The sequence below is a fragment of the Vombatus ursinus genome, unplaced genomic scaffold (assembly GCF_900497805.2).
Source record: "Vombatus ursinus unplaced genomic scaffold, bare-nosed wombat genome assembly UNPS02014768.1, whole genome shotgun sequence".
NCBI lineage: Eukaryota > Metazoa > Chordata > Mammalia > Diprotodontia > Vombatidae > Vombatus > Vombatus ursinus.
In genome coordinates this window covers 32902517-32928216 of record NW_020954546.1, presented here as the reverse complement: position 1 = coordinate 32928216, position 25700 = coordinate 32902517, and the positions used below count along the sequence as shown (strand labels likewise).

The 25700-nt window shown below is 45.4% G+C and overlaps 2 protein-coding genes and 1 long non-coding RNA gene across 8 annotated transcripts in view; 1 reads left to right on the top strand and 2 right to left on the bottom strand.

The window, feature by feature from the left end:
- The window catches only part of LOC114043377 (ras-like protein family member 10B), a 12764-nt gene extending 7435 nt beyond the window's left edge, over positions 1–5329 (bottom strand). The window contains exons 1-2 of one of the 2 annotated variants that reach the window (XM_027862480.1): positions 5306–5329; positions 2370–2732 (exon numbers count right to left, since the gene is read on the bottom strand). In XM_027862480.1, the coding sequence (XP_027718281.1) occupies positions 2370–2585 (216 nt within the window). In that variant the 5' untranslated portion in view covers positions 2586–2732; positions 5306–5329. Of the gene's footprint in view, positions 1–2369; positions 2733–4659; positions 4975–5305 lie in introns of those variants that run through there. The other variant, XM_027862479.1, reaches the window with a different exon arrangement.
- On the top strand, positions 5330–11525 carry LOC114043380. 3 transcript variants are annotated; one of them, XR_003569095.1, is made up of 4 exons: positions 5330–5429; positions 7867–8063; positions 8319–8391; positions 11116–11525. It is a non-coding gene; the product is annotated as an uncharacterized LOC114043380 (long non-coding RNA). The 3 variants fall into 3 exon arrangements; XR_003569096.1 differs by having other exon boundaries at positions 5348–5429; positions 8140–8391; XR_003569094.1 differs by having other exon boundaries at positions 5348–5429; positions 7867–8391.
- A 290-nt stretch (positions 11526–11815) lies between these two features.
- The window catches only part of LOC114043375 (AP-2 complex subunit beta), a 130837-nt gene continuing 116952 nt past the window's right edge, over positions 11816–25700 (bottom strand). For all 3 annotated transcript variants that reach the window (XM_027862476.1, XM_027862475.1, XM_027862477.1), the window contains 3 exons: positions 25488–25574; positions 16456–16610; positions 11816–12281 (listed from right to left, as the gene is read on the bottom strand). In XM_027862476.1, coding sequence (XP_027718277.1) covers positions 12207–12281; positions 16456–16610; positions 25488–25574 — 317 coding nt within the window. In that variant the 3' untranslated portion in view covers positions 11816–12206. The remainder of the gene's footprint in view (positions 12282–16455; positions 16611–25487; positions 25575–25700) is intronic.

Here is a 25700-nt window from a genome sequence, read left to right as displayed (position 1 = left end):
AGAGAGAGAGAGAGAGAGAGAGAGAGAGAGAGAGAGAGAGAGAGATTTGGGAAACCAGACCTGTAGATTTTTATTTTGGCTATGGAACTTTGACAGTGCATCTATGCCTCAGTTTCTTCTTAAAGGCTAATTCTCAACCAACCTCTAACCCTCTCCTGTTTTTGAAGAGAGGTAGCAAAAGATGTCTCCTCAAAGTCCAAAAATGAGGAAAGGTTCATGGTCCTGCTTGAGTAGCAAGACAATAAGAGGGCTCGAGAGCCTCAGAGTAAGATCAAGCTGGCCACTCTGACGATAGACAACAGTCTTCTTCAACCTCAAGAGGTGGACTAAAAGTTTTTGTTTACACACTCCTTATTTCAGCCGCTGACCACCACCATTCTTCAGGCTTTGCCCTGGTTGAAACTCTTTATCTACTCTGTCTTGTGTCCTTGGCACTGGCATCCTGGCTGATGGAAATGCAGAGATAATAGTGGTTATGAGACCAACCTGACTGCCATAAGCCCTGGTTACTGACTTGGGTGGATGGAATGAGTTCTGGGTACCTATCTCTTTGTTTCCCCATCCTAACCTCTGCAGTTTTAGTCAGAGAGGTTGCTGCTATGAGCCAGTCCTTCAGTCCTCTGCATGCTGGGTGACCCCACTGTGTCCTCATATTTTTCTCCAATGACTTCTAGAAACTGTCTGCAGAGCTGTAAGACTTCCCTAATGAACAAGCCTGCACCATAGCTCTGTCCCAATACTAATAATAGCTTACATATTATATAAAGGTCTACTTTCACATTCATTATCTCCCTTCCTGTGGGAGTTTGGTTGGGACAGGTATAACTTGTCCCAGAAGGGATGAGGGAAGTAGCAGAAAATGAGAGATCTGGACTCAAAACCCTGGAGGATGTTGTCACCAGAAGCCAGGGCTATGAAGTGAGGATTCCCTAACATCATTCTCAGTGGAGTCCAGGAGAGTGGGAAAGTGTCTGGGATAGGGCAAAAAGAAAAAGGACCAGGAAAGCAGTGTTATCAGGGTGGAAAGAGCACTGAATTTGAAATTAAATGACCTGGGTTTGAATCCAGGCTCCTCTACTGCTAACCATAGCCAGCTTGCTCTTACTCTGGAGCTCTTGACCCCTCTTACTGTCTTGCTGCTCAAGTGGAAGAATGAGGCTCTAAGCCTTTTCCTATTTTCCCGACTTTGAAGAAATGTCCATTGCTACCTCTCTTCAAAAACAGGAGAGGATTAGAAGTTGGTCAGGAATTAGCCTCTAAGAAGAAACTGAGATACCTTCAAAGTTCCATAGCCAAAATAAAATTCTAGAGTTCTGGTTTCCAAGGCTCACCTATTATTAACCTTCACTTATTACCATCAAATGAGGTAATAGGCAAATATGCAAATATGTAAAATACATATGTGCAAATATGTATTTCTATATATGTATACATATACAAGCAACTATACATATGTGTAAATTGCTTTGCAAACCTTAAGTCACTATAGAAATGATATTATTACAGAGGCAAGTCCCAGCTCAAATCTCACCTTCTAAAGGAAGTTTTTCCTGATCCCTCTTAATTCTAATACCTTTCCTCTGTTGATTATTTCCCATTTATCCTGTACATAGCTTGTTTGTAAATAGCTATGTGCATGTTTCTCTCTCATTAGACTGTGAGTTTTTTGAGAGCAGAAACTGTCTTTTATCTTTCTTTGCATCCCCAGCATTTAGCAGCATGCCTGGTGCATAGTATGCACTTGATAAATGTAGATTGACTTACTGATTACTTGGATTCAAGTCTCACTACTGACTTTTCAATCTTGGGCAAATCACAACCTCTAAGTGTTCCGGGCAACTCTGTAAGACATAAACTGCAGAGGTGAGGACCAGCATTGGGAGAGGGAGTTAGTTCCCTAGGTCAATGCAATTATAGGTCCAGTTCCTATCCCTGTTACTATTAGCTTAACTTGGTCAACTCACTCTAGGTTTCACTTTCCTCCCCTGTAAAATGAGGAGGTTGGACAAGGAAAGGCAATGTGGTGTAGTGATGAAAAATGCTAGTATTGGATGGAGTCTGAGGCCTGAGTTCAAATCCTGTTCCATTTACTACTTGTGCAATTTGGGGTAAGTCATTAATAATAGTTGCCCTTTACAGATCTTATTCATTGCACACAACAGCCCTCTCTATCTTTAAAAGGGGATTTAGACCAGACAAAAGTGGGTTTGCCCAACTCCTAACATGCAGTCTGGGGACTGGAACCCCAATTTTGGTGGACTCTAATGAAAGCAGTCAATGAAGTTAGGGTGGGGGTCGAGCACAATGGAAGGCGGAGTCTACATATCAGGCCCCCCCGCATAGACAAACTAGCCACTCTCGCTTCCTACCTGCAGCGTGTTGACAGGGAAGGCGCTGATGGGCGGGAAGTCTAGGATCTGGAGGTCGTGCACGTGACCGTTCATGACGACTGCGGGCAGGTAAAGGCGGCGGGCAGTGGTGGGCACGCAGACCTCGCTGAATTCGTTGTAAAGGAATTGGCGTACGATGGCGCTTTTGCCCACGCCTCGCGCCCCCAGCACAGCCACCCGATAGGTGGAGACCATGCCTTCGGCCCCGCTCCGCCTCCGCGTCCTCGCCGCTGCCTCCGGAGGACCTCCCGGGCTGCATATTCCAGGGGCTGGGGGCTCAGCCACCGTCAGCAATGACCATTGCTGTCCCTGCCGGCCTCTGCTCCACGGCTTCCGGCAGGCCTGCAGGGGCAAGATACCTGACTCAAATGCGTACTGGTTGTTATTCAGTCGTGTCCAACTCTTCGTGACTCCATTTGGGGTTTTCTTGGTGAAGATACTGGAGTGGTTTGCCATTTCCTTCTCCAGCTCATTTTACAGATGAGGAAACTGAGGCAAACAGGGTGAAGTGACTTGTCCAGGATCACATAGCTATTAAGTGTCTGAGGTTGGATTTGAACTCAGTGCTTCCTGACTCCAGGCCCTGGGCTCTATCCACTGTGCCACCTATCTGCCCCTATGTCCTGGTAAAATCCCCATCTTACCCATTCTGGGTTTAAAAAAAAAAACTCCCATTCCTTTCCTCTTCCTACTCTAAGCTTTACACAAGGAGAGAACCAGGGAGAACCTCAGATGAACTCCATCTAGGTCCTCCACATGTATTTTCCATGGCTACATCTGTTTCTATGCTTGGTGGTGCCTGGTTAGTGCAAGCACAGCAGCTCTTATAGATCCATATTGGATGTCCCCTTAGAGGATTCCTGAGAGTCAGTGCAAGCCTGCAGGGTATCCTGACTACTATGTGTGTTCTCAGTGGATGCCTATTCTCTTCACATACACATGGGTGCTTCAAACCTCATCCCACTCAAGTTGGAGGGGCCAACCAGCTGTTAAAATCTGCCCACATCATTCTCCTCCTCCAGAACAATTCCACATGTTTTCTCCAGACCCAGACACTCAAGGGCACTACAGCTTGGGCAGCGAGCAGCTTCTGTTAGGTTAATTACATAACAAACCATCCCCAGGACTGAAGGCAATCCTGTGAAAGGAGTGAATAACTGTGGCTGCAGAGGAGGCACTAAGGGCCCTGGCTGCTTTTGCCACACAGCACAGGACCTGAAGCTGGAGGGGAGACACTCAGACTGTCCCAGGACTGGCTATTCCTGGTTGGTTTCGAGATAGGCCCTGCCTGCTTTTGTGCCTTGATTACTATGTCCCCAATCCACACTGTCAGATCAGAAATGCAGGCATTCTCTTGGGGGCAGGGAAGGAAAGAGCCACTACAGCAGGGCAGAACTATGGGGCTGGGGGAAGAGGGGGAATGAAAAAGTCCCTAGGCCTTCTCCCAGGAAGCCCAGGTCTGATCTAGCCACAGTGCTTTGCCTCTTACTGCCATCACTATGCTGGACCCTGCTGGAGAGTGGGGAAGGCAATGCCCACCATCCTGCAATACCATGCCTTTCTACCCTCAAATAGTTCAATCCCAGCCCCCAGAAAGAGGAATGGGGGAGAAGACTGCAGTCTGAAAAAACAGGACTGAGACCTCAGCAAGCTCTCCCAAGGCCTGTGAAATGCAATCAGCCCTGGGAGAAAGAAAGAAATTGACCGAGTGGCTAGGATCTCTTTCCCTGAAGACCCGTAGCTTGAGCACCTAAGGAAGGTGAGGGCTAGACAGGGTGTGCCCCAGTCCGGCTATGCACGTTTGGGTGTAGGTAAACCTTGGCAGAGGCATTCACGTGCCCTGGTCCTGGCCTCAAGACCAGGGGCCCAGGCATGAGGGAGCCAGGTTCTAGTTCATATAGGCAGTAGCTCAGGAGATGGAGAAGTCCCTAGTTGCATCCTCTACCTCCCTATAGCGACATTCCCCATCACCTTTCCCAGGGCGATCAGCTTCCCCAATTCTGCTTCTCTACATCCCACAGACTCTCACCCCCCACCCCATCTCTCTTCCCCTCCACCCCAAACAACAACCCTCTCACGTGGCCCCAGCGCAGAGTTTCCCCAGCTCATCGCACCCCCCCCCCTCCGCCCCAGCGTCCTTGGCCCTCCCCCCCCAGTATGCCCACCCCCCCCCCCCACAACTGCTGGCTCACACCTGGTGCGCTCCCTCCCACAGCGGCATCCTCTCCCCCGCCCTCACCCCCACCCTCCGGCCAACTCGGCCGCTTACCCGGGGCCGTCTTAGATGCCCCCAGCCCCGTTGGGCCCGGGGCCGGGGTTCCCCGTGTATCCGGTGCTGTCCCCTCCCCGGCTCCCCCGCCTGGGGGGCGGGGGGGGTGGGACGCCCCCTACCTGCTGAAATAGGTCGGGGGAAAGGGTGGGGGAAAGGAGATGAGGAAGAAGGTTTGGAGATTGGAGGGGTTGTTTTCGGGGTTTCTTTGGTTTTTTTGTTTTTTTAAATCTCCTGCCCCTTCTCTCCCTCCGGAGCCCGCGTTGCTCGCAGTGGAGGGAGGGAGGAGAGCGGGGGCCCGGCAGGAAGGTTGGGGGGGGGGACCCTGATCTGGGATTCCGCTGGGTCCCTGAGCCTGACACATTCACTCATTCAACCTTTTTTTTTTTTCTTCGCCCTTTCTTTGGAAAAAAAATCTCTTTCCCAAGGCCCCCTCCCCATTCCTACCCATTCCCTCCTTCCAGAGGGTATTTTTAAGTATAACTGTAGGACCCCCCTGCCTCCACACACAGACTTGTAAGGACGGGGGCGGGGGGACAGTTCCAATAGGTTCTGGGATCAGGTCAGCCCAAGTCTGGGGGAGGTATAGGACAGGGCAAGGGAGGAGAGTAGGACTAAGGATGAGTCGGCTATTTTTAAGTCTTACTTCTGGCTTTCCTCTGTCCAAGCGGCCAGCAAGTATCGATCGACTGTACTCAAGACTGTCCTGGCCCCCGGTGTAAGTTTTCTACCATGGTCAGCACCCCGCTGGAGTATTGGGGTGAAGCAAGGTAACTTTGTTACATTTCTGATGAGGGGGAGACTAAGGAGGAAGACCCGCCTTCGAACAGCTGTGAGCGGATTTCTCGGCGGTCGTGCCTCTCCTTCCCCCCCCCCCCACCCCGCCCAGTCTACAGCTCAACGTCCTTTAATAAGCCAGAGTGTGTCAGGCACTGGCTGAATTTGGGGACTCCAGACAACAAAGCACCCGGTCCATCACGCTGACCTGCCCCGCCTTTCCCCGTTTTTACTCATTTTCTGAAAAAGGGTAGAGGAAGGAGAGGGAAACCAGGAGGCCAAAAGTCCATTTCTACATTTTTCTTTTTGGCTCTGAGTCCTGATTAGAGAAGCTCAGGATCTCGGGGGTTCACGTTCATATCTTTCCAGGGAAAACCAAGCTTTCCTGTCTCCCTTTCCCCCACCTTAGAAATGTGCAACATTCAGAACAGAGTGTCTTCCTCTTCCCTCCGGCTGGGCTCTTTTTGGCAACAAACTCAACCCAGAGAGAAAGGAGAGGAAGGCCGGATGGCAACCAGGGGCAAGGCACAGAGCTGAGATAGCATGCATCGGTCAATTACTAGGCTAGGTTGGGGATAAGTGGACTTATGTTATAATATGTATTGGGAAAACTTTGGATTGGATTGAACAAAGCCCCGCCTACAGCATCCTCCAGGGCCTTAACCTGTCTCCAATTCCACTCTGACAAGTCTACAGTCCTACTTCAGCCTGAACAGAGGTTGGCTGAAAATTAGAAAGTCACCTCTTTGAATACACACAAACACGCACCTGGGTCTGCCAATATGCCTTAGGCTGGGTTGGTGCGGACTATAAATGCCTGCTGCAAGGGGGCTGGAAAGGCACAGAACCTGTGAACCCATCTGCATTGTTAATAGCCCAGCTTTTTCCAGTGGGAGATAAAAGAGAAATGGTCTGGAAAGACAAGGGCCAAAGTCCTTGGCTCCTGCTTGTTTCTTAAACAGTATTAAAACATCCTGGATCCACATTTTGATTTGGAGGTTGCTTGATCAGTTACCTCAGGAGGGAAGAGGAAGGGTCAGAGATATCTGAACTCAGGGGTGTAGGAGTTTCCAGCCCACCCAGGGGCATCTAGGTGGTACAGTGGTTGGAGCTGTGGGCTTAGGATCAGGATGACCTGAGTTCAAATTTGAACTGATACTTATTAGCTGTATCACCCTGGGCAAGTCATTTAGTTTTTTTGCCTCGGTTTCCTCAACTGTAAAATAGGGATAATAGTAGCACCTACTTCCCAGGGTTACTGTGAGGATCAGATATGTTTAAAAAAAAAAAGTGCTTAGCATTGTGCCTGGCACATAGTAGGTGCTACATAAATGCTTATTACCTTCCCTTTCTCACCCAAATCGAGATGAAAAGTCTCAGACAGCACTATGGCCTTGAAAAGTTGCCCTAGACTAGGGATTCTTGTTTTTGTTTTTTTGGGTTTTGTTTTTTGTTGGTTTTTTTTTGGGCTAGACAATGGGGTTAAGTGATTTGCCCAGGGTCACACAGCCAGTAAGCATTACGAGTCTGAGGCCGGATTTGAACTCAGGTCCTCCTGAATCCAGGGCCAGTGCTCTATCTACTTTGCCACCTTGCTGCCCTAGACTAGGGATTCTTAAAGGATCTTTTGTCATGAACCCTTTTATTAATTTGGTAAAACCTATGGCCCCTTTCTCAGAATACGCTTTTAAAAATTCCAAATTGACAGAAATGTTAAAAAAAAAAAGTTTAGTGATTGGCTGGTGAAAATAAAGATGAAATTTTTTTTCCCATCCAAATTCTCAGACCCCTGAAATCTATGCATGGACCCCATGCAGGTTGGTGGACCCTAGGGTAAGGACCACTATTCTAACGTCTAGAAGGTTCCCAGGATTTAGACCTGAAAGCACTCTTGGAGATCATGCAGTACACTTTTACCCCCCATTTTACAGAAACAGAATCAAGGCCATCCAGGTAGTCAGTAGCAGAGCCAAAATGTTAATCTTGGCCTTCCGACTTCAACTTTCTTCCACCACACCATTGTTCTTTGTCAATAAAACCCCTGGAACCCCTATTTGCAGCCTAGAATCTCTTCCCTTTGTTGGCAGCCTTAGGGATGGCAGGTCGTAAGCTAAATGAGAAAACGAGATGAAGAGTTTGAAGCCAACTGGGAAACTTCTCAAGAAACATCCTTGCAGCTAATATCACTGCCTGGGGGTTGGCTGGGATTCTAGGATTAGCCTTTAGGAGCTAGAAATGGGTAACAACGGGGGAGGTGCTATCTTTTTCGAGTACCACACCAGGTATTAAAATAAACAGGCTCTTGCCTGCTGGAGCTGGGGGTGGTGGGGAAAAGAAATCCGGGCCCCTCAGTGAGCCAGAAAAGGCAATCATGGATGAGCTGGGGTGGAACTCCTCAGCTGCTTCCTGCCTGTTTATCTTTGATCCCAGGACTTTCCCCGATTACCATTCTGGGAAAGGAGGGGTGACAAACAACTGCTACCTTGAAGAGCGGGTGCCTGCCTAGCCCCAGACTTGCTTCCTGAGACAAGCAACTTTTAATTTTCCACGTATGGCCGAGGGGATTGGGGCAGACCGATTTCTATCAGTTTTCCCACGTAGTGGAAGAGGAGAAAGAGAGCCAACAGGTGAGAATCTTTACCCAAATGTCTCAAGAACTACTCATTTTTCAACGACACCAGACTGATACCTTCTCTCATGCAGTCCGAGTCGGAGGTCACAGGGATGAATTCCCCCAGTTTGGCCTCATCTTTAAACCACTGGTCCAGAGAACTCTACTAAGAACCAGACAGACCTTCTCATTCTCTTTGCCATCTCCACCAATACAACCAGGAAAACTGTACCATGTCCAGGGACTGAACTCATGGATTCTTTTCTTCCAGTGTCATCGTCCTCCTGCACGGTCGCCTTCATTTACATCAGGAGCTCTTCCCCTTTTTTTGTGTCATGAATGAGGTGAGCAGTCTGGTGAAACCTATAGACCCCTTCTCAGAATGTTTTTAAATGCATAAATATAGATGATTACAAAGGAAACCAATTACATTAAAGATAGTTATCAAAATACTGTTTTTTAAAAACAGACTTTAGTTAAAGAATCCCTGATTTACAGGGAGTCTGAATGGATATTTCCCCAGAGAATAGGGAATACAGACACAATGGGAACAGAGGTTAGATTAGCTAATTCAAAGGTTACTCTCTCTGAAATTCTACCCCAAATCCCCCAATACCACGAAGCTCATCAGATGCTAGGCTTGCAAACTGGCATTCCCATGTATTCTGAAATAAGGTAGGGGTTAAGGGCTGATTTGTGTGGTACATTAGTATGACCTACTTCAAAACCTGAGAAATCAGTGGGATGCCCAGGAAGGCAGGAAGCTGGAGCTCTGTCTCAGGGCAGAGCAACAGAAGGCCCCTCAAGTGTCGGGGGTTCCAGCCCCTGTGGCTCTCTCCACCCCTCTGCTTCCCTGGCTGCCTGCCGTGGAGCAGGAAGAAGCGGCTGCCTTTGTTTGGCAGATGCCCTTGGAGCAATCTGGGTGTGTTGGGGCTGGGGGGGCGAGGTTTGAGACTGGCAGGGAATAAGGACAGAGGAAGCGGATCAGGTACTCAGGGACTCATCCCTTAACTGCTCACTGCTTTGTGGGTGTATGCAGCAGGACTGGGGGAGGGGGGTCACAAGGGCTGTCAGGAGATGTTTTCACAAACCTGTGAATCCTCATCACTACAATTTCAGATATCATGTGTGAGCAACAGTTGAAGCCCAGGGACAGGGCCTAACAGGACACAGAATAAGGAGTTTTAAGAGGGCGATGTCAATGACCTTTCCAGGGCTGGGCTCAGATAGTTTCTCTACTTAGTTGTGTTTTCTGCAAGTGCTTCAGCTCAGGGAACAAAGCACATACCATACTTTTTATTTTGTGTAAATGAGTTTATTGACAAGGACAACAGGCCAAGAAGCCCTCCCCCCTCCCCCCCAAGATTCCAACAGGGAGTAACAGAATGACAAGCATTCACAGGGTGGTATATTCATCCCCATTCCCAACCCCCACCCTGCCTGTTTCCACAGCTTCATATTTTACAGAACAGACACATATAAAGTCCAGGCCCAGGAGGGGAGACACTTGGAAGAAACCTCTGGACAGCAAAATAATTCTGGATATTTGTTTTCCTTTATCCCCTGCATTCATGCCCAGAGACAGACAGACAGACAGACAGACAGACACACACACACACACACACACACACACCCCCCACAATCCGTTAAGTTAGGCATGGTCTAAAAGCACTAAAGGGAAAGAGTGTAGAGCTGGTTAACATCTGTTTCCCTCTGAAAGAGAGTTGGAGAGATTGTGCTCCATGTGTAAGGATGACTTAAAGAGTGCACAGTGACCAACTTTTCCAAAAGACCAAGATGTCCCAGACTGGCTCACTCCATTTGGCCAAGTGAGAACAATTTCTACCCCATGATTTACAGTGACTGTAAGCGCCTCTGGCCTTCCCATTTTAGGGCAGAGGCACACATCCTCACATGAAGGCAACTGTCTGACCCTTGCCCCTAATCATCTCCTCACTTTCCGGGGGCTAGCATTTCTCAGCAGAGATGCTGAATCATTGAGGGAGAATCTCTCCACTCTGGCTTTCCATGCTACACCAATAATGCCAATTTAGCAGACCTCATGGTCCTTCTTGTCCTCCTCTTTTTGACATACATGCAGACAATTGGGCTAACCCCCCCCCCCCACCTTTGTACATCTTTCAGAAACACTAGCAGTCACCAGTTGGTGTCAGGTGCCAGGAGGTATCCTCTCCATGACTCCTTGTTTGGGTTCTCAAAAGGCCTTAAAGCTGGTGCCACTCCACTTAAAGCTGGTGACCTACAAGTGGTCTAAGCCAGGCACACTTCACACAGTACAGAATCATGGCTGTTGGAATGCCTGTGGCACATACCAGGATGATGGCGGTCCTCCTACTTCCTGTCTGGTCACTAAAGCCAAGCTTGTTTTATCATGCACAACCAACAATATGGGCCATCTGGTGGGTCTCTTGCCCCATTTTCTGGAAACAAAACAAACGTCCTCTAGAGTACTCTTCTCTATGGACTCAGTCCATTGCTTGGGGTTGGTGGGAATCCCCAGAATTTGAGAACTGATAGGTTGAGACAGAGTGCTGGGGCCAGTGGTCTTGTCTTAAAGTACCTGAGGTCTGCTCAGGAGGATCAAAGAAAGAGCAACCCTTTTCTCAGCCTCCAACAGGGCCCTGGAGCTCAGGAAATAGCAGATAAGGTTGGAGGTGGCTAGTGGCACCCACAGATTCAGGCTGACATTGTAGGGATTAACTGCAAAAGGGCCATGCCAGGATGAGTCCCCAGAGAAGAAAATAAGAAAACAAAGTTGGTGTTTCAGATGCTGTAATATTTTTCAAAAAATCATGTCCAATCACAAAGGAGGGACTTGGGGAGCTCCTAGGATACTATGTGGTGATAAAAACTGGCAACCCCTTCCAAGCTAATCCTAACTGTTCACAGCAATTAGGTGCTGAAGGTAAGCAGGGCAAGGGATTTGTGGCAGTTCCAACCTGCATCATCACTGAGCTGAGCTTGCTGGGCCCAGGGCCTGTGGGAGTGGGGGCTGCTTCCTCAGTAGTATCTGTATTTTACAGCATGCTCCTTCATATGACTGGCAGGCATCAGGAAAGCTGCTGGACTGAAGGGGGTGCTAAGATCAGAAGAGAGAACACAGACAGGCACAAAGCACGAGACATAGAAGGCAGGGGAAGAGGTGAATGGCGTGCAAGAAGGGGGCCAGAAGGTCCAAATTTCAGCCCAAGCTATACCACGAAGTAGCCTGGAACCACAGGGAAGTCCCTTTCCTGTCTGGGCCTCAGCTTCTGCAGCTGCAAGATCACACCCCACCTGAATGGAGGACTTCAAGGAGTGGGACCTGGTCGGGGGCAGAGCAGAGAGCCTCTCCTTACTATCACTCAATGACCCCCAGGGCTGAGAGCTGCACCTCTGTCTCTCTCTGTTGCAAAGAGGAATCAGGGACCCCCTCCACATCTCCAGTATCCTGGAATCAACAAGTAAGGGAGACTGGCTTGTCCAAAAGCAGAGCAATTTGGGGAAAACAAAAATCAGGGAAAGCATACTGCCTAAAGGAGAAAGGGAAAGACAAGAAAAAAAAATCACTGGAAATTCAATTAACCAGGGATGAAGTAGTTTCTCCTGAAAACATGCTGCACAGAGAGCATGGTAACTGATTGGGCTCTATTCTTCCTCACACTTTGCTCAGTTACCAAGGGGCAGCTGCTTTTTACCTTTCCAACTTGTTACACTAACAAAAAAAATTTCAATATGTATAAAAAAATACAAAACAATAAAGTGCAATTCATGATTCAATGATACTTTTCCTTGCTTTAATAAACAGGTTTTTTCCCTTTTTTTTTTTCAGATTTTTGAAATGAGTTTTCAATTACAAAATAACAAACTAGGCTCTAAAGCAGTTTAGAAAACGCTAGCCATTGGCACAGGATGGAGAAGCTCATAGGTGGCGGAGGCAGGGAGTGGTCATAGCAGGGCTTACAGACTTTTGTGGGCAGGTAAAACTATCCAGAGGGTTGTGTCCTAACATTAGCACACATTAGTACACTAGTCACTACCTTGGTGGGTCAGGGTGGTTTGGACTCAAGAGTCTATACATCAACACAATTGCTTCCAGTTAGAGAGTCTTGGTTTGCACAGATGGCAGGGGCGGTAAGGCGCCTCCATTTCTAGTCTTTTAGTTTTTCAAAATTCCGTCATAGACCTGGTAGATGTACTGGGAGACTTCAGGAGCTCGACACTTCAGAGACAGCTGTTGAAGAAAACAGAAGGAAGACTAATTAGCACAGAGGTTGGTGATAATCTAACACATACATTTCCAACAAGGGAGTTGTCACCGAGTCTTCCAGGGGCAGCCTGCCTCATGGTAGTATCTGAACAATGATATCATTCCTATGAAATCAGTCTGGATTTTGGAAGTTTGTCTTAATTTATATGGTAGCAATACAACACTACCATAAACGTAGGGCAGCATGATGGAAAGCACAATGACCCTAGAGTCAGAGGATTGGGTTCAAATGTCAAGTTGGACACTTATGACCTTGTGACCTTGAACCATTCAGTCTCATCCATAAATGAGGATCCTATGTAGATCAAGTTGCATTGGAAGTCTATCTAGAATCTATGATAAACCTCTTAAGTCAGGAAGGAATTAATGCAATAGAAATCACAGTAAGTTACAAAATGAAGTGCTGATAATTTACTAAGAGATTAAAAAAGGAAAACAGGGCACGGTATACTAGTGAGTGTACTACACCAGAACGGGTGGGCTGAGACTATGAAATTGCTCATGGCCACATAATCATTAACAAGGAGATAAAAATTCTAGTCTTCTATTTCACAAGAATATTGTATGAGCTCCAAAGTATCTTTTTTTAAATCTTATTTTTTATTGATATATTTTGTTTTTAAATCACCTTCATTTCTGAGCACACCCTGAAGTTAGTCATTCTTGGTAACAAAGATTTAAAAAAAGAAAGCAAAGCAGTTCAGCAAAACTATACATCACAACCAGCATGTCTGATAGTCTACGCAATATTATACCCTCTGCAATGAGGAGAGGGAAGGACCCTTTCTCATCTCTTGGGTACCAGGCTTGTTCATTCTAATTACACAGCCTTCAGTTGTACTTTTTGTTCTGGTTTACATTACATGGAAACATCATTGTGTATAGACTTTTCCTCATTCTGTGGACTTCACTTTGTAATCAATCATTCATCTAAGTCTTCCCAGAATTCTTTATCCTTGTCACTGATTGTGTACAGCATTATTCCCTTACGATCATGTATCCACAGCTAGTTTAGCCATTTCCCACACAATGGGTATCTATGTATTTCCAGTTATTACAAAAAAAAAAAAGATGTTGTGAAACTGGTTTATGTGTTAACTGTCACCTTTCACTTCCTGGGGCTCATGGCCAGCAGGGACAGCGACCTATGGAGACGGACATCGAGGGGACTCAAGTCTAATTACAATTTTCCAGAATGACCAATTCAGAGCATTACCACAAGTGACTGGTGTGCCAGTCTTTCTGCAGCCCTGCCAACACTTTCCTCAGCTCTTGTCATCTTTGCCAATTTACTGGGTATGGGGTGACATGTTTGTTAAGAGTTTGCAATTTTTCTGAGTACTGCTTATTCCTGCCTTAAGACCCCTGGTCAATGACTCCTGGTCTCACATCTTTGTTATTCTACTGTGTTGCATATCCTGGATGTCAAATTCTTATCAGAAATCTGCTGCAAAGATGTTTTTCCCATCGATGCTTTCCCTCCTGCTACGTTCATGCAAAAAGTGTTTCTATTTCCCATGGTTTCTTTAAATATCAAATTCCTATAAAACTGTAGATCCATAGCAGTTTGAAGTTTTTCAACAGAAAGGTATTATTTAAGTCCAGGGACTTGTAAGTTTACTGAAGGAATGGGAGAAAAATAACAATTAATAAGGGATAATAACAGCTTAGGAAGAAATATTCATTTGCTTAGAATCAAAGCTTCAAAGTTAAAAGAAGCCAGCCATCGGAGTCAACCTAGCAATCTCTTCTGTAACACCCTGACAAAGGGTTATCCAGTGTCTGCTTGAATACTTCTGGCTATGGGGAGCTTACCACTTTACAGGAGAGTTAGCTTGCTTCTATGCTGGAGAGCTCTGAAAAGTTCTTTATATTGAACCAAAAGGTGCTTCCCTGTAATTTCTCTTCCACAGAACAGCTTTTCAAGCATTTGATGATAAGTCTCTTGTGCCCCTTCCCTATATTAAATTTTCTCCAGCCTGCTGACTGAGAAAGCACTGGATAAAGGGCATCACAGACACGGTGTAGTAGGGCAGAAAGTGGACTGCATTTGGAGTCAGGAGACCGGACTACAACACTTAGCAGTTGTGAAAATAACAATAATAATAACAGTAATAAAGACTTATATATGGCTTTAAAGTCTGCAAAATGTTCGACATCCATTCTACCTCATTTGACTTGTACAGCAACCGTTTGAGGTGGGCGCTATTACATCCCCATTTTACAGATGAGAAAAATGAAGCTCAGGGAGCCCAACATACCCATGGTCACACGGGTAGGTCATTTAATCTGAGCACTTGCATTACTGGGACAGTGAGCAAATCACTAAGCCTTTCAAAACACTGAAACCCCAGTGATACCAGTAGTCAATACCTCAAAGAGAACAGAAGGAAAGGGCCCATATGTACATAAATATTTATAGCAACACTTTTTGTTGTAGCAGAAGTGGAAATAAGATGAATGCCCATTAACTGAGGAATGGTTAGACAAATTATGATATATGAATTTAATGGAATATTATTATATTGTAAAAATGAAAAAAGGCTTGGATTCAGAAAAGCATAGGAAGACTTGTATGAACAGATATAGAATGACGTGAGCAAGACCAGGAGAACAATTTATACAGTTACTACATTGTAAAGAATAACAATTCTGAAAGACTCAAGAACTCAGATCAATGTAATGACTTCAGAAAACTGATTAGGAGGCAACTGACTTCTCAGCAAAGAAGTGACTGATAGTAGGTGCAGAATGAGATCTACATTTTCAGATAAAACGATGTGCAACACTGTTTTGCTTGTTTACTAATTTGGTACGAGGGAGAGCACTTATTTATCTATTTGCTTATTTATTCATCTGGAGAGGGTGCACAGGGAATGACAGCCATACAAAAGGAAAAGTGTCAACAAAACTTATAAATACAGGGAAGACAGTGAAAAGAAGTTCAGAAGGGGTCACAGACAAGCAAGGCATCGTTGGTACTACCATGTCAAGTTGAACATAAACTTTAATCGAGTCCCACAGGTTCATACATGAGCCTCTTTTTCTGTTACTTACATATAGAAATGACCATGTTTCCTAATATTTGTTAAGTCAATAATAAAAAAAAAATTGGGAAGGCAAGGGAGGGGGAAAGATCTTCCACAGGCTAAATACGTCATGAAGCCATTGTGTTAGTAGGGTTGGCCAAGGTGAGGTGTGTGTTTCTCTTCTTTCTTCCCCTCTCCTCTCCTCTTCTCTCTCATCCTCATCATGTATGCCAGCAGTTCTATTTTGAAAACTGCTGAATTTTGGTAGGGCTTATAGTGAAGTTTACACAACTGATTTTAAAATTACACAGAGAACCAGCCCCAGAAGAAATAGCCAAAGAAAGGAAGAGCTTCCTTTCTGGGTTACAGGCAGAACAGGAAACTCCAACGAGAGAAACTAGCTGGGCAGGGAGGCCAAGGAAGAATGCACATTTCTGGGAGAATCCTGAAACTCTCCAGTTTACAAATAACTAAGTAAAAGGTTCAAGGTCTGATGAGGTAGTCCAAGTTTTACTGAGAAGCACAGCTGCTCCAGCTGACTTAGAGTGAAGTGATAGGAAGCTACAGAGCCAGGACAATCAGCCCAAGACAAACAAGAGCCTATTTAGTGGCCACAGATAAAAAGAGCAAAAAGGAAGCTGTCATTTTATATGTGGTTCAGCACAATCAAAGTTTCATCACAACATTTATTTCCAAAGTGTGGGGTTTTCCACATAAAAGTCTCCCGGTGTGCTGCTGGTGGTCAGCCCTAACCTGCCTTATATTCAATGATAAAGGGACACACATTGGGGGTCACAGAGTTGCTAGAAAAGACTTGTGAATCTCCTTGCTCTTCTTGGTATATGAGCTCCTCCTGTGGGGTTAAACACACATCCTTTTGGAATCAACTGGGCCAAGAACCACTTCAGAAGTTATTACAGTAATATATATCCATATATATATATATATATTTAGAGGATGCTCACTCTCTCTGTAAGTATTCGATGGTACTAAGTATTAGACTGCCATAATTTGTGAACAGTATGTACTGAAAAGAGGAAAGGGCAGAGCCCCCTGAAAAATAACAAAAAACACCTTTCCCCCTCTTTGGTAGGGCTGGCAAGACTTACTGTGTAGTTGGGATTTCCTGGCTGGATACGCAGCTCTGCCAATATCCAAATGCCATTAGTGAGTTTCAGGGACTGGTACAGCATGTCCTGCCCTTCCACATTTCTCTTGGCAATAGTATAAACATTGTTGTTTTGCAGTTTGCTGGAAACAGTGTCTAGAAACAAACAGAAATTCCAACAGTCTTTTAAAACCTTTAAGGAAGTACACAGATCCTCCCCATTCCCTGCACTTCTTCATATCTAAAACACAACAAATGGAGAAGCAAATACCAGGTTTATATTTGTATGATCAGGCAGTCAATAAGCATTTGTTAAGCACCTACTATGTACCTAGCACTGTGCTAAGCAGGAGAGATACAAAGAAAGGCAAAAGACAGTCCCTGCCACCACGGGGCTCACAATCTAACTGGGGAGACAAAATGAAAACAACTAAGTACAAACAAGCTATATACAGGAGAAATAGGTAATAAATACCAGAGGGAAGGTACTGGAATTATGAGGGATCGTGTAGAAGATGTGGTTTTTAGCTGGGGTTTGATGGAAGCCAGGAAAGCCAGAAGACAGAGGTGAGGAGGGGAGCATTCCAGGTGGAGGGGGAAGAATAGAGAAAATGCTCAAAGTCCAGAGATGGTCTGTCTTGTCTGTGGAACAGTGAGTCCATGGATCAAAGTCTAAGTAGGGAGGTGAAAGACGTAGAAGATGGGACAGGCGAGGCAGGAGAATAACAGGCAATGAAGGGCTTTGAATGCTAAACAAACAACTCTGCGTTTGATCCTAGAGGTGACAGGGAGCCACTGGAGTTTACTGAGTAGGGGGTGTCACAGTCAGACCCGTGCTTTAGGAAAATTACTGTAGTGGTCGAATGGGGGATAGACTGGAATGGGGAGAAACTTGAAACAGGCAGAGCCTCTAACAGGCTGCTGCAATAGTCCACATGTGACATAATGAGGGTCTGCACCAGAGTGGTGACTGTATCAGAGGAGAGAAAGGGGTTATTTTGAGAAAGTGAAATCAGCAGGCCCTGGCACCATACTGGATATGGGGGGGGGGGGGATGAACTGAGAGATAGTGAGGAGCCCAGGATGACTCTGGGTTATGAGATTAGGGAGTGGGAGGATGGTGTTGCCCTCAACAGTAATAAGGAAGTTTGGAAGTGAGGAGGGTTTAGGAGGAAAGATAATGAGTTCTGTTTTAGACATGTTTAATTTTAAGATGTCCACTGGACATCCAGTTGGAGATGTCTGAAAGGCAGTTGGAGATACAAGATAGGAAGTCAGTAGAGAGACTGGGGCAGGAAAGGTAGATTTGAGAAGCATTGGCGCTGAGATGGTAATTAAATCCATGGCAGCTGATGAGATCACTAAGTGAATGAGTATAAAGGGAGAAGAGCAGAGGGCCCAGGACAGAACTCTGAAGGACACCTATGGTTAGAGAGTGTGATCTGGAGAAGAATCCAGCAAAGATGACAGAACAATCAGTCAGGTAGGATAACCAGGAGAGAGTGGTACCCCAAAAACCTAGAGGCATCTATTATAAAGAGCCTTTTCAAGGAGTTTAGCTACAAAGGGCAGAAGAAATATAGGGGTAATGGGGATCAAAGGGAAAAGTGAATGTTTTCTTCAGATTGGGGAAGATATGGACATGTTTATAGGCAGTAGGGAATAAACCAGTAGAGAGGGAGAGATGGAAAATGAGCGATAGAGTAGGGAATGACAGAGCAGACAACCTGTTGGAGGAGAGAGGGTGGAATGGGACTGCCTGAGCAGGTAGAGAGGGTGGCCTTGGTAAGGAGTAAAGCCACTTCTACATGGGCTGAAGGAATGTGAGTGATACGAAACAAGGATGCTGGAGGAAGAGGAGCTCATGATGAGCGGCCTACATTTTTTGTGTGAAATACGAGGTGAGGTTCTCAGCTGAGATGGCAAGAGGATGGGGAGCCATGGGAGGCTTAATGAAGGATGACAAGATTTGGAAGAGCTGCTGTGGAGAGGGCAACAGTGAGTTGGTACAGGAGGTGTAGGATTGCCTAGCAGCAGGGAGGGCCCAGTTGAAGTTATGTAATAATATAAACTGGTAGCGGACTCAACCAGAATGGTTGTGTCATTTTCTCCACTTTCTCTAGTGAAGGCCTCTAGTCTGAGGGCAGGTGCTGGGGAGGACAGAAAGATGGAGTTAGGTACTGAACTGGCTGAAGAACGAAGAGGAGTGTCCCGTAGGTCTGTAGACAACAGCTACCAGAATTTTGGCTGAATGGCAGATATGGATTGTACGGAACTCAGGAGAGGATAGAGGTAGTGGGGAAACCCTGAAAACAGCAAGGGAACAAGGAGTATTCCAACTCCCTCACCTCAACCATGAGTCAAGGGAATGTACAGCTAGTACTGGGAAGGATGCTCAGGGAGGCTGTGTATTCTGATTGCCAGAAGATGGAAGGAATGGGAGAAGAAAAGATTGAAGACATGAAGATTCAACAAACTTCAAAATCTCTTTTCTCACTAATAGCAACATGGAGGGAGTAGGCAGGCTCTCTGACTGTGTCTGATTCTAATACAGAGCACAGAACGAGGTTCATCCTGAGACATCACTGCACAAATCAGCCCTATGGACTGAGCACAAGATGACCACAGGGATTTGTGGGGAAAGGTCCTACCAGTCAAACCTCTCTGGACCTCAGGCCTCTTTGTAAAATGAGGATGTTGGACTAGAGGAATCAGTGAATGAAAAGCAAGTGCTTACTGAGTGCCAAGCACTGTGCTAAATGCTGGGGATACAAGTACAAAAGCAAAGACAGTGTCCCATCTTCAAGGAACTTACACTTGAAGAGAGAGAGAGAGAGAGACAATGCACATAATACACACAGGGTAGTGGACTAGTATCACATACTGATCTGCTGCTGGTCACCATTGTGACATCAGCAGAGCCATGGCCACTGTACCTGGAGCCATCCCTCCTTAATCCACACAGGTAAGATGACGGCATGACTTGGAGTTGTACATTTGCCTTGAAATTTTTCTTTTAAGTTTTAGTGGTTTAGAAGGTGCAAGACTTAGAGACTCCCCATGGAGTGAGGGTTTTAGGAACAGGCAAAAGGTCCCTTTAGAACACCAGAGCATCAAATTAAAACTGAGATAAGCTATGTGGAAGAAAGGCTCCAAGAGGAAGCCTGATACTGTGATAAGTAGTTCACTATGAAATTCTGGAACAGTTGTTGCCAAAGGCTGTTGGGGGAAGGCTTTGGTCGCTAACCCAGGAATAAGGAATAGATGGTGTCTGTGCACCTTCTAGGTCACTGGAACAGCTCCAAAGTACCAGAGGGTAAGGACAGTGACTTTCTCTCTAATTTGAAGCCTTTCACAGCTTGGTTCCAAACAACTTTTCCAGTTTTCTTCTATGTCCTGGCCTTGTGGCTGCTCCTTCCCACACCACCAGCCATCCCTCACATCTGAGACAAACTTCTTCCTGACCTCAGCCTCTCAGACTCCGATGCTTCTTTCAAAGTTCAGTTCAAAGGCCACCCCCCCCCCAATATAGAGTGCAAGCTCTCCAAGGGAAGAAGATGGTTTCATTTTTGTCTTTGTATCTCAGTATCTGGCAAAGAGTAGACACTTAATGAACGCTTGCTGTTTGATGAACTCTTGATGCCTGTCTGCTGAAAGGAGAGAAATCTATAGATGAGCCCATTGACAGCCAAGGAAGAATCCTCAAACTTCAGAGCAAGAAAGATGAGAAAAGGATGATCTCTGTTGATGATTATTACCTGTGCACACTGGTGATGGGGGAGAGAATGGTGACTGCAGGTCCTAGATTACTTCTTGAAGTCGAATTGAATTGCTTCCAAATGGAAAAGCTGCCCCATCCCCTAGGCCAGGTCCTGTCCTCTGACTGTGCTCAGCCACAGGCTTCAGGCTGTGCTGGCTCAGACACCGAGAACCCGGAAAGCACTGGGCTCAAGAAACCCAAAGTCAGCGCACTTTATCTTAGAAAGCCCTGCTTCTGATAAGATCTTGAGTCAGCCACCAAGCTTCTCCAAAAAGAAGAACAGCATGACTGACCTAAAATAGAAAACTACAAAGTTCAATACTGGAGAAATGCTGACCACCAATTGGAATTACTGTGACATTATCATGCCAGGAAGGAGAACAGAAAGTTTCTGCCCACCAAGAAAAAAGTAAGTGGTTCTTGATGTCAGGCTGTCTGATGATCAAAAGATCTGGAAGGCAGTCACGTCCAACAGGTTTATGGCATCACCATTCTGCCCTGGTTAAGCCCATTCTATTGAGTCTTGTGTTTAGCTCTTGTAGGAGGCTGGCCAAAAACTTTCATGACATTTTCTTTCTAATACATTAGAAAGTAAACTTTCTGAGGACAGGTCTTTGCATTGCTTAGCACATGAGAAGGCTTCAGTAAATATTGCTGAATGAATTTTTTTAAAAAATTCTTATTGGTGCAAGATTGATGCCCAAATGTGCATTCTGCGTAGTGTACATTAAACACCTAGTATGTTGCGGGAGGCAGCTAGGTGGCTCAGTGAATACAGCACTGGGCCTAGAGTCAGGAAGACGAGTTCAAATCTAGCCTCAGACATTTCTTAGCTGTGTGACTCTGGGCAAGTCACTTAACCTATGATTGCCTGACAAAATAGATCCACCAGAGAAGGAAAGGGCAAACCACTCCAGTATCTTTGCCAAGTCGGACACAACTGAATAACAACAACAACAGTGCAGTTATCTGTTCTGCAGTTGGTGCTGTCACAAGTACACATGCACTCAAATGTCGTTTGATCAGCACAGGAGTCCGGGTTCATGTTATAGTTTCCTCATATAGAGTTCCTACACAAATTTTCTCCTTTACATCCAGGGCTTTTATTAATGCTAAAAGCAGTACCTTTAAGAATAAAGAAGTCCTATTTCAGAAGGCAAAGTTAGAAGTTATAAGCACTACTGGTGTTACTTCTCTTCTATTTTGGGGGGGGAGGTGGGGTGGGGGAGGAATAGAAGCTATCACCTTAACTATCCCCACCCCACTCCCCATGTACACTTTAAGCCATATTATGAACACATCTTTCCAAATATATACATAATCTAGGATAAAAGCATGGGAAAAATTCAAAACACTGCCTATTCCTAGTCATCCAATGTCAAGCCTGGCTCATAATAGGATCATTCTTTTAGCATTCATTGTTTAGGACTTCAGAATCTATATCTTAGATAAGAGTCATTTTAAATGATCTTCTAGGGGTGAGGTAGCTGCTCTGGCCAGCATTCTGTTAACTGATCCAGCCAGGTTGCAAGACACTACTGTCAGCTGGGGTTTGGCTTAAGGCACGATCCCCAACGCTTTACTTTTCTTAAAAAAAAAAAAACTTCTTTTTTATTGCTATAAACTTTGTCATCAACAAAGATTAATATTTCCTTATGCTAGGAACATAATAAAAAGAGAATTACATCTAATACTATGAATCTTAGTTATATACAACTTGGCTTTTTTTAAAAGTATCTATTAAATATAACATAGTGACATGGTATCCACACTGCCCTGCTTGACAGTGTCCTAGGCTGCACTTTCCTCTGCTCTCTTTGGTGTATTTTTAGATGTTTCATTAATGCTACTTTCTTTTCTTCCACCTTTTGACAGGGTTTATTTGAAGCTGTGAAAAACTATTCCTAACTTTCAAGACTCCTGTTCATTTCCCAGGGAAATAGAGAAAAATGAACAAGAGATCTTCCACTCATCTCACAAGCAGAAAGTCTGCTTCATAGGAAGAGTCTGCAGATTTCTCATGACTTGCCTACTGAAACACACACACACACACACACACACACACACACACACACACACACACACACTCACTCTCTCTCTCTCTCTCTCTCTCTCACCTCCCCCCAAACTGGAAAATGTGGCCAATAGCTATGTAGGACAGGCAAAAGTTGAATGGATCTAAGTTTGCAGCATTTGGAATTTCTCCACCTCGGAAGCTGGCCCTGCGTCCAGATACAGCTGTGTATCGTGGTTTCGGCAGAGAGAAACAAAGCAAGGTAGATGGCTAAAACAGGGCCACTAACACTAGCTTTTTAGAATTTCTTCCCCATTTATTCATACCTCTGTTGACAACAATTAAGGTAGAGTGTAGGATCGCTTATTTTAGAGAAAAGGGCCTGACAATTTACATTTTCCATCTAGTGCAATGTACATCAGGAAGTACAAAACACAGTACCATGACCTGATAAAAAGAATGCCTCTTACTATTTGAATTACTAATCTAAATTAAGTTTTGACTACAGAGTAGAGTTTCCATTTTAGAAATGGATCTAACTGAAGGGTAGGATAAGCTATAGGGGGGACAAAGAAATAAAACTACCTTTCCCCCCACTACTCTGGGCCACAACAAATGCTTTCATAAAGTGCATTCAAGTCAAGCTAACTAGATTATCATTTAATCTCTACACTTTCAAAAGGGAATAAACCACTAGGACAAAGGAGGTTAGTAAAATGGCTTACAGTAAAGGCTTCCTTCCTTCTTGACATATAGCTAGGGGGCAGCTAGGTGGCACAGTGGATAGAGCACTGGCCTTGGAGTCAGGAGGACCTAAGTTCAAATCCGGTCTCAGACCAGACGCTTGACACTTACTAGCTGTGTGACCCTGGGTAAGTCACTTAACCCCAACTGCCTCACCAAAAAAAAAAAAAAAGACATATACCTGGATATTTATGTGTAAGAGAAAAAAGGGCCGGAGACCTCCCAAAGAGAGGTATATCAGGGGACAAGGAACATGGAAATCAATTTCTTCAAACTGTGCAAAGGACTCCTATGGAAGATATAACTGAAAAACAGAAAGAAATGCAAACTTACCTAAAGAGGGATCTACTCTTTACATCCCTTTATGTGACTACTAAACTGAAATACTACATGCTGCCTTGGGCAAGTGGACTCTGGTTTATTTATTCTTCCGGATGAAGTAAGCTAGTCAAAGCCAAGGTCCAGGCCTGGTCTATGGCCCCCTGAAGTCCTCGGTATGTTGACTCCATCTGTCAGACTTCAACCCTGGCATGGCTGCTCTATTTAAAGAACTGCTACTGCTGTGATTAGGGCAGATCAGCTGGGCAGAATGGTATTTTTAGCTCACAGCTAGACTCTGAGTGTTGAATTCAGATACTGCAAAAACTGGGGACTTACAATGCCTTCTTGAACAGAGAGCTCCTCTGTCTGGCAGGGAGCATGCAGGTCAGCTCCCTCTGGGCCGCAGGGGATAGGCGCAGGCAGGCCACCTACTCAGGAATAGGCTTTAAGAAGCAGTCTTCCAGCAGCATCAGTGACTTAATGAACAAGAAAAGATGGTCGATGTCCTTAAGGGAACATAAGGAGATTCTGTCATCCAAGATTTATGTTGCCACTAGCCAAAGAGCAGTTACAATGGAAAAGAGTTCATGGAGTGCGTGGAACAGCCAAGGCAAGGGGGCGACCTAGAGACAAAGGAGCAACAATGAAACACCTCTGTCTGAAAGGCAGCTTCAGTCTTCAGCATAGACTGCACCTCCTCCTGGCAGAGCCGAGACGCCTCCTCTCTGAGGGGCACTCCAAACAGGCACTGTCAGAGGCAACATGTTCCCAGGCACACGCAGCACAGGGTCACTTCTCATGATGGCTTTTGGTTTTCCTCTCGCAAGTCAAGCGGCCTCTTCTTACCTGGCAATCCACACCGGATCTTTCTGACTTCCACTTCACTCACAGAGATTACCACTGATTACTGTTGTTCAGTGGTTTCAGTAAGGTCCAACTCTTCATGACCCACTTTGGGGTTTTCTTGGCAGAGATGCTGGAGTGGTTTGCCATTTCTGTCTCCAGCTCATTTTACAAATGAGGAAACTGAGGCAAACAGGGTGAAGTGACTTGCCCAAGGATCACACAGCTAGTAAGTGTCTGAGGCTGAATTTGAACTCAGGTCTTCTTGACTCCAGGCCAGTGCTCTATCCTCTGTGCCACCCAGCTGCCCCATTTATGGAGGAAAAAACAAAAACAAAGCAAATCTTGCTCTTTCATTTCCCTTTTGCCCTGGATCCCCTGACAGCTTTACTGCCACCACTATTCTCAGATCTGCAAAGCACCCAGAACGTAGCCAAGTAATCCAGAATTCAGGTTCTTCTGCAGCTGAGCACGACGACTTGTTGGCCATGACCCACTTCATTTCCCACTTCGAGCAGACTTCAGAGGCGCTGACATTTGCAAGTGGGGGCCCTCTCTTCCTCAGTCACTGAAAGAGGACTCATTAAACAACAATGCAACAGAGAACCACCATCATCCTAGTTAGTGTGAACTACAGGAAAAGGGGCTAAAAGCCTGAACTCTTCACGAAGGATTTCAAGCTCTGTTCTTGTCTGCCAAGGGATAAACTGACATTAGAAAACTAGGCTAAAGATTTACTTGAAGAACAGGTTGACACCTGGCAATTCTGAAGAGAATGAAAAAACAGGGCTATCAAAATACAACAGGAATTCCATCTACTACAATAGTTATTAGTGGGAAAATACACCTGGAGCTAAGACAGTGGTTGACGGTCTTCTGAAGGTACTAGAATCAAAAGTAACTAGACCATATCTGTTTGGAAAAAACCAAAAATTTTAAGTTTCCTGAAAAACTCAGAGCCTCTAACTCCAGTAGCATTTTATCAGAAGAGATTACATAGAATTCAATCAACATTTGAAAGTACTGAGGATTTAGCACGGACCTCAATAATGACCCTCAAGAAATAGGCTACATATGAGAAACAAAAGCCTAGCCTTTCATTTCTTTTCTTCCCTGAACTGTCACATTCCCTCTCTCAGTGGCGTGTGCCAGAAGCACTGGGACTAGCAGGGTACGGAAAGAGCCAGCACTGTGCAAAGGAGGGAGTGAACAAACACAAGGCGGAATCTCAGTCAGACTTCAAAGGAGCAGACCAACCTCAAGCCAGAAAAGAAATTAAGGAACAGAGGGCAGAGCCTGGAACTGCCATTAGCTGTAACCCAGGAGGGCAGCAGGTCGGCCAGTCACTCACCAGCATTCAAGTGGCATTCCTTAATCTGGAACTGCAGCTCGTTCTCGTTGGGAATGTCCTTCCACGTTGCAAGGAAGACTTGGCGCTCTAAATTTAGGAACAGAGGGGGAGAAAAATGCTTGTAATCTGGTAGTGTTCCAAAGCCACACACTCAACACTATTACCAATTAAGTGTTTTCTACACTATGGAGGCACTTTAGAACTAGGTGGTGC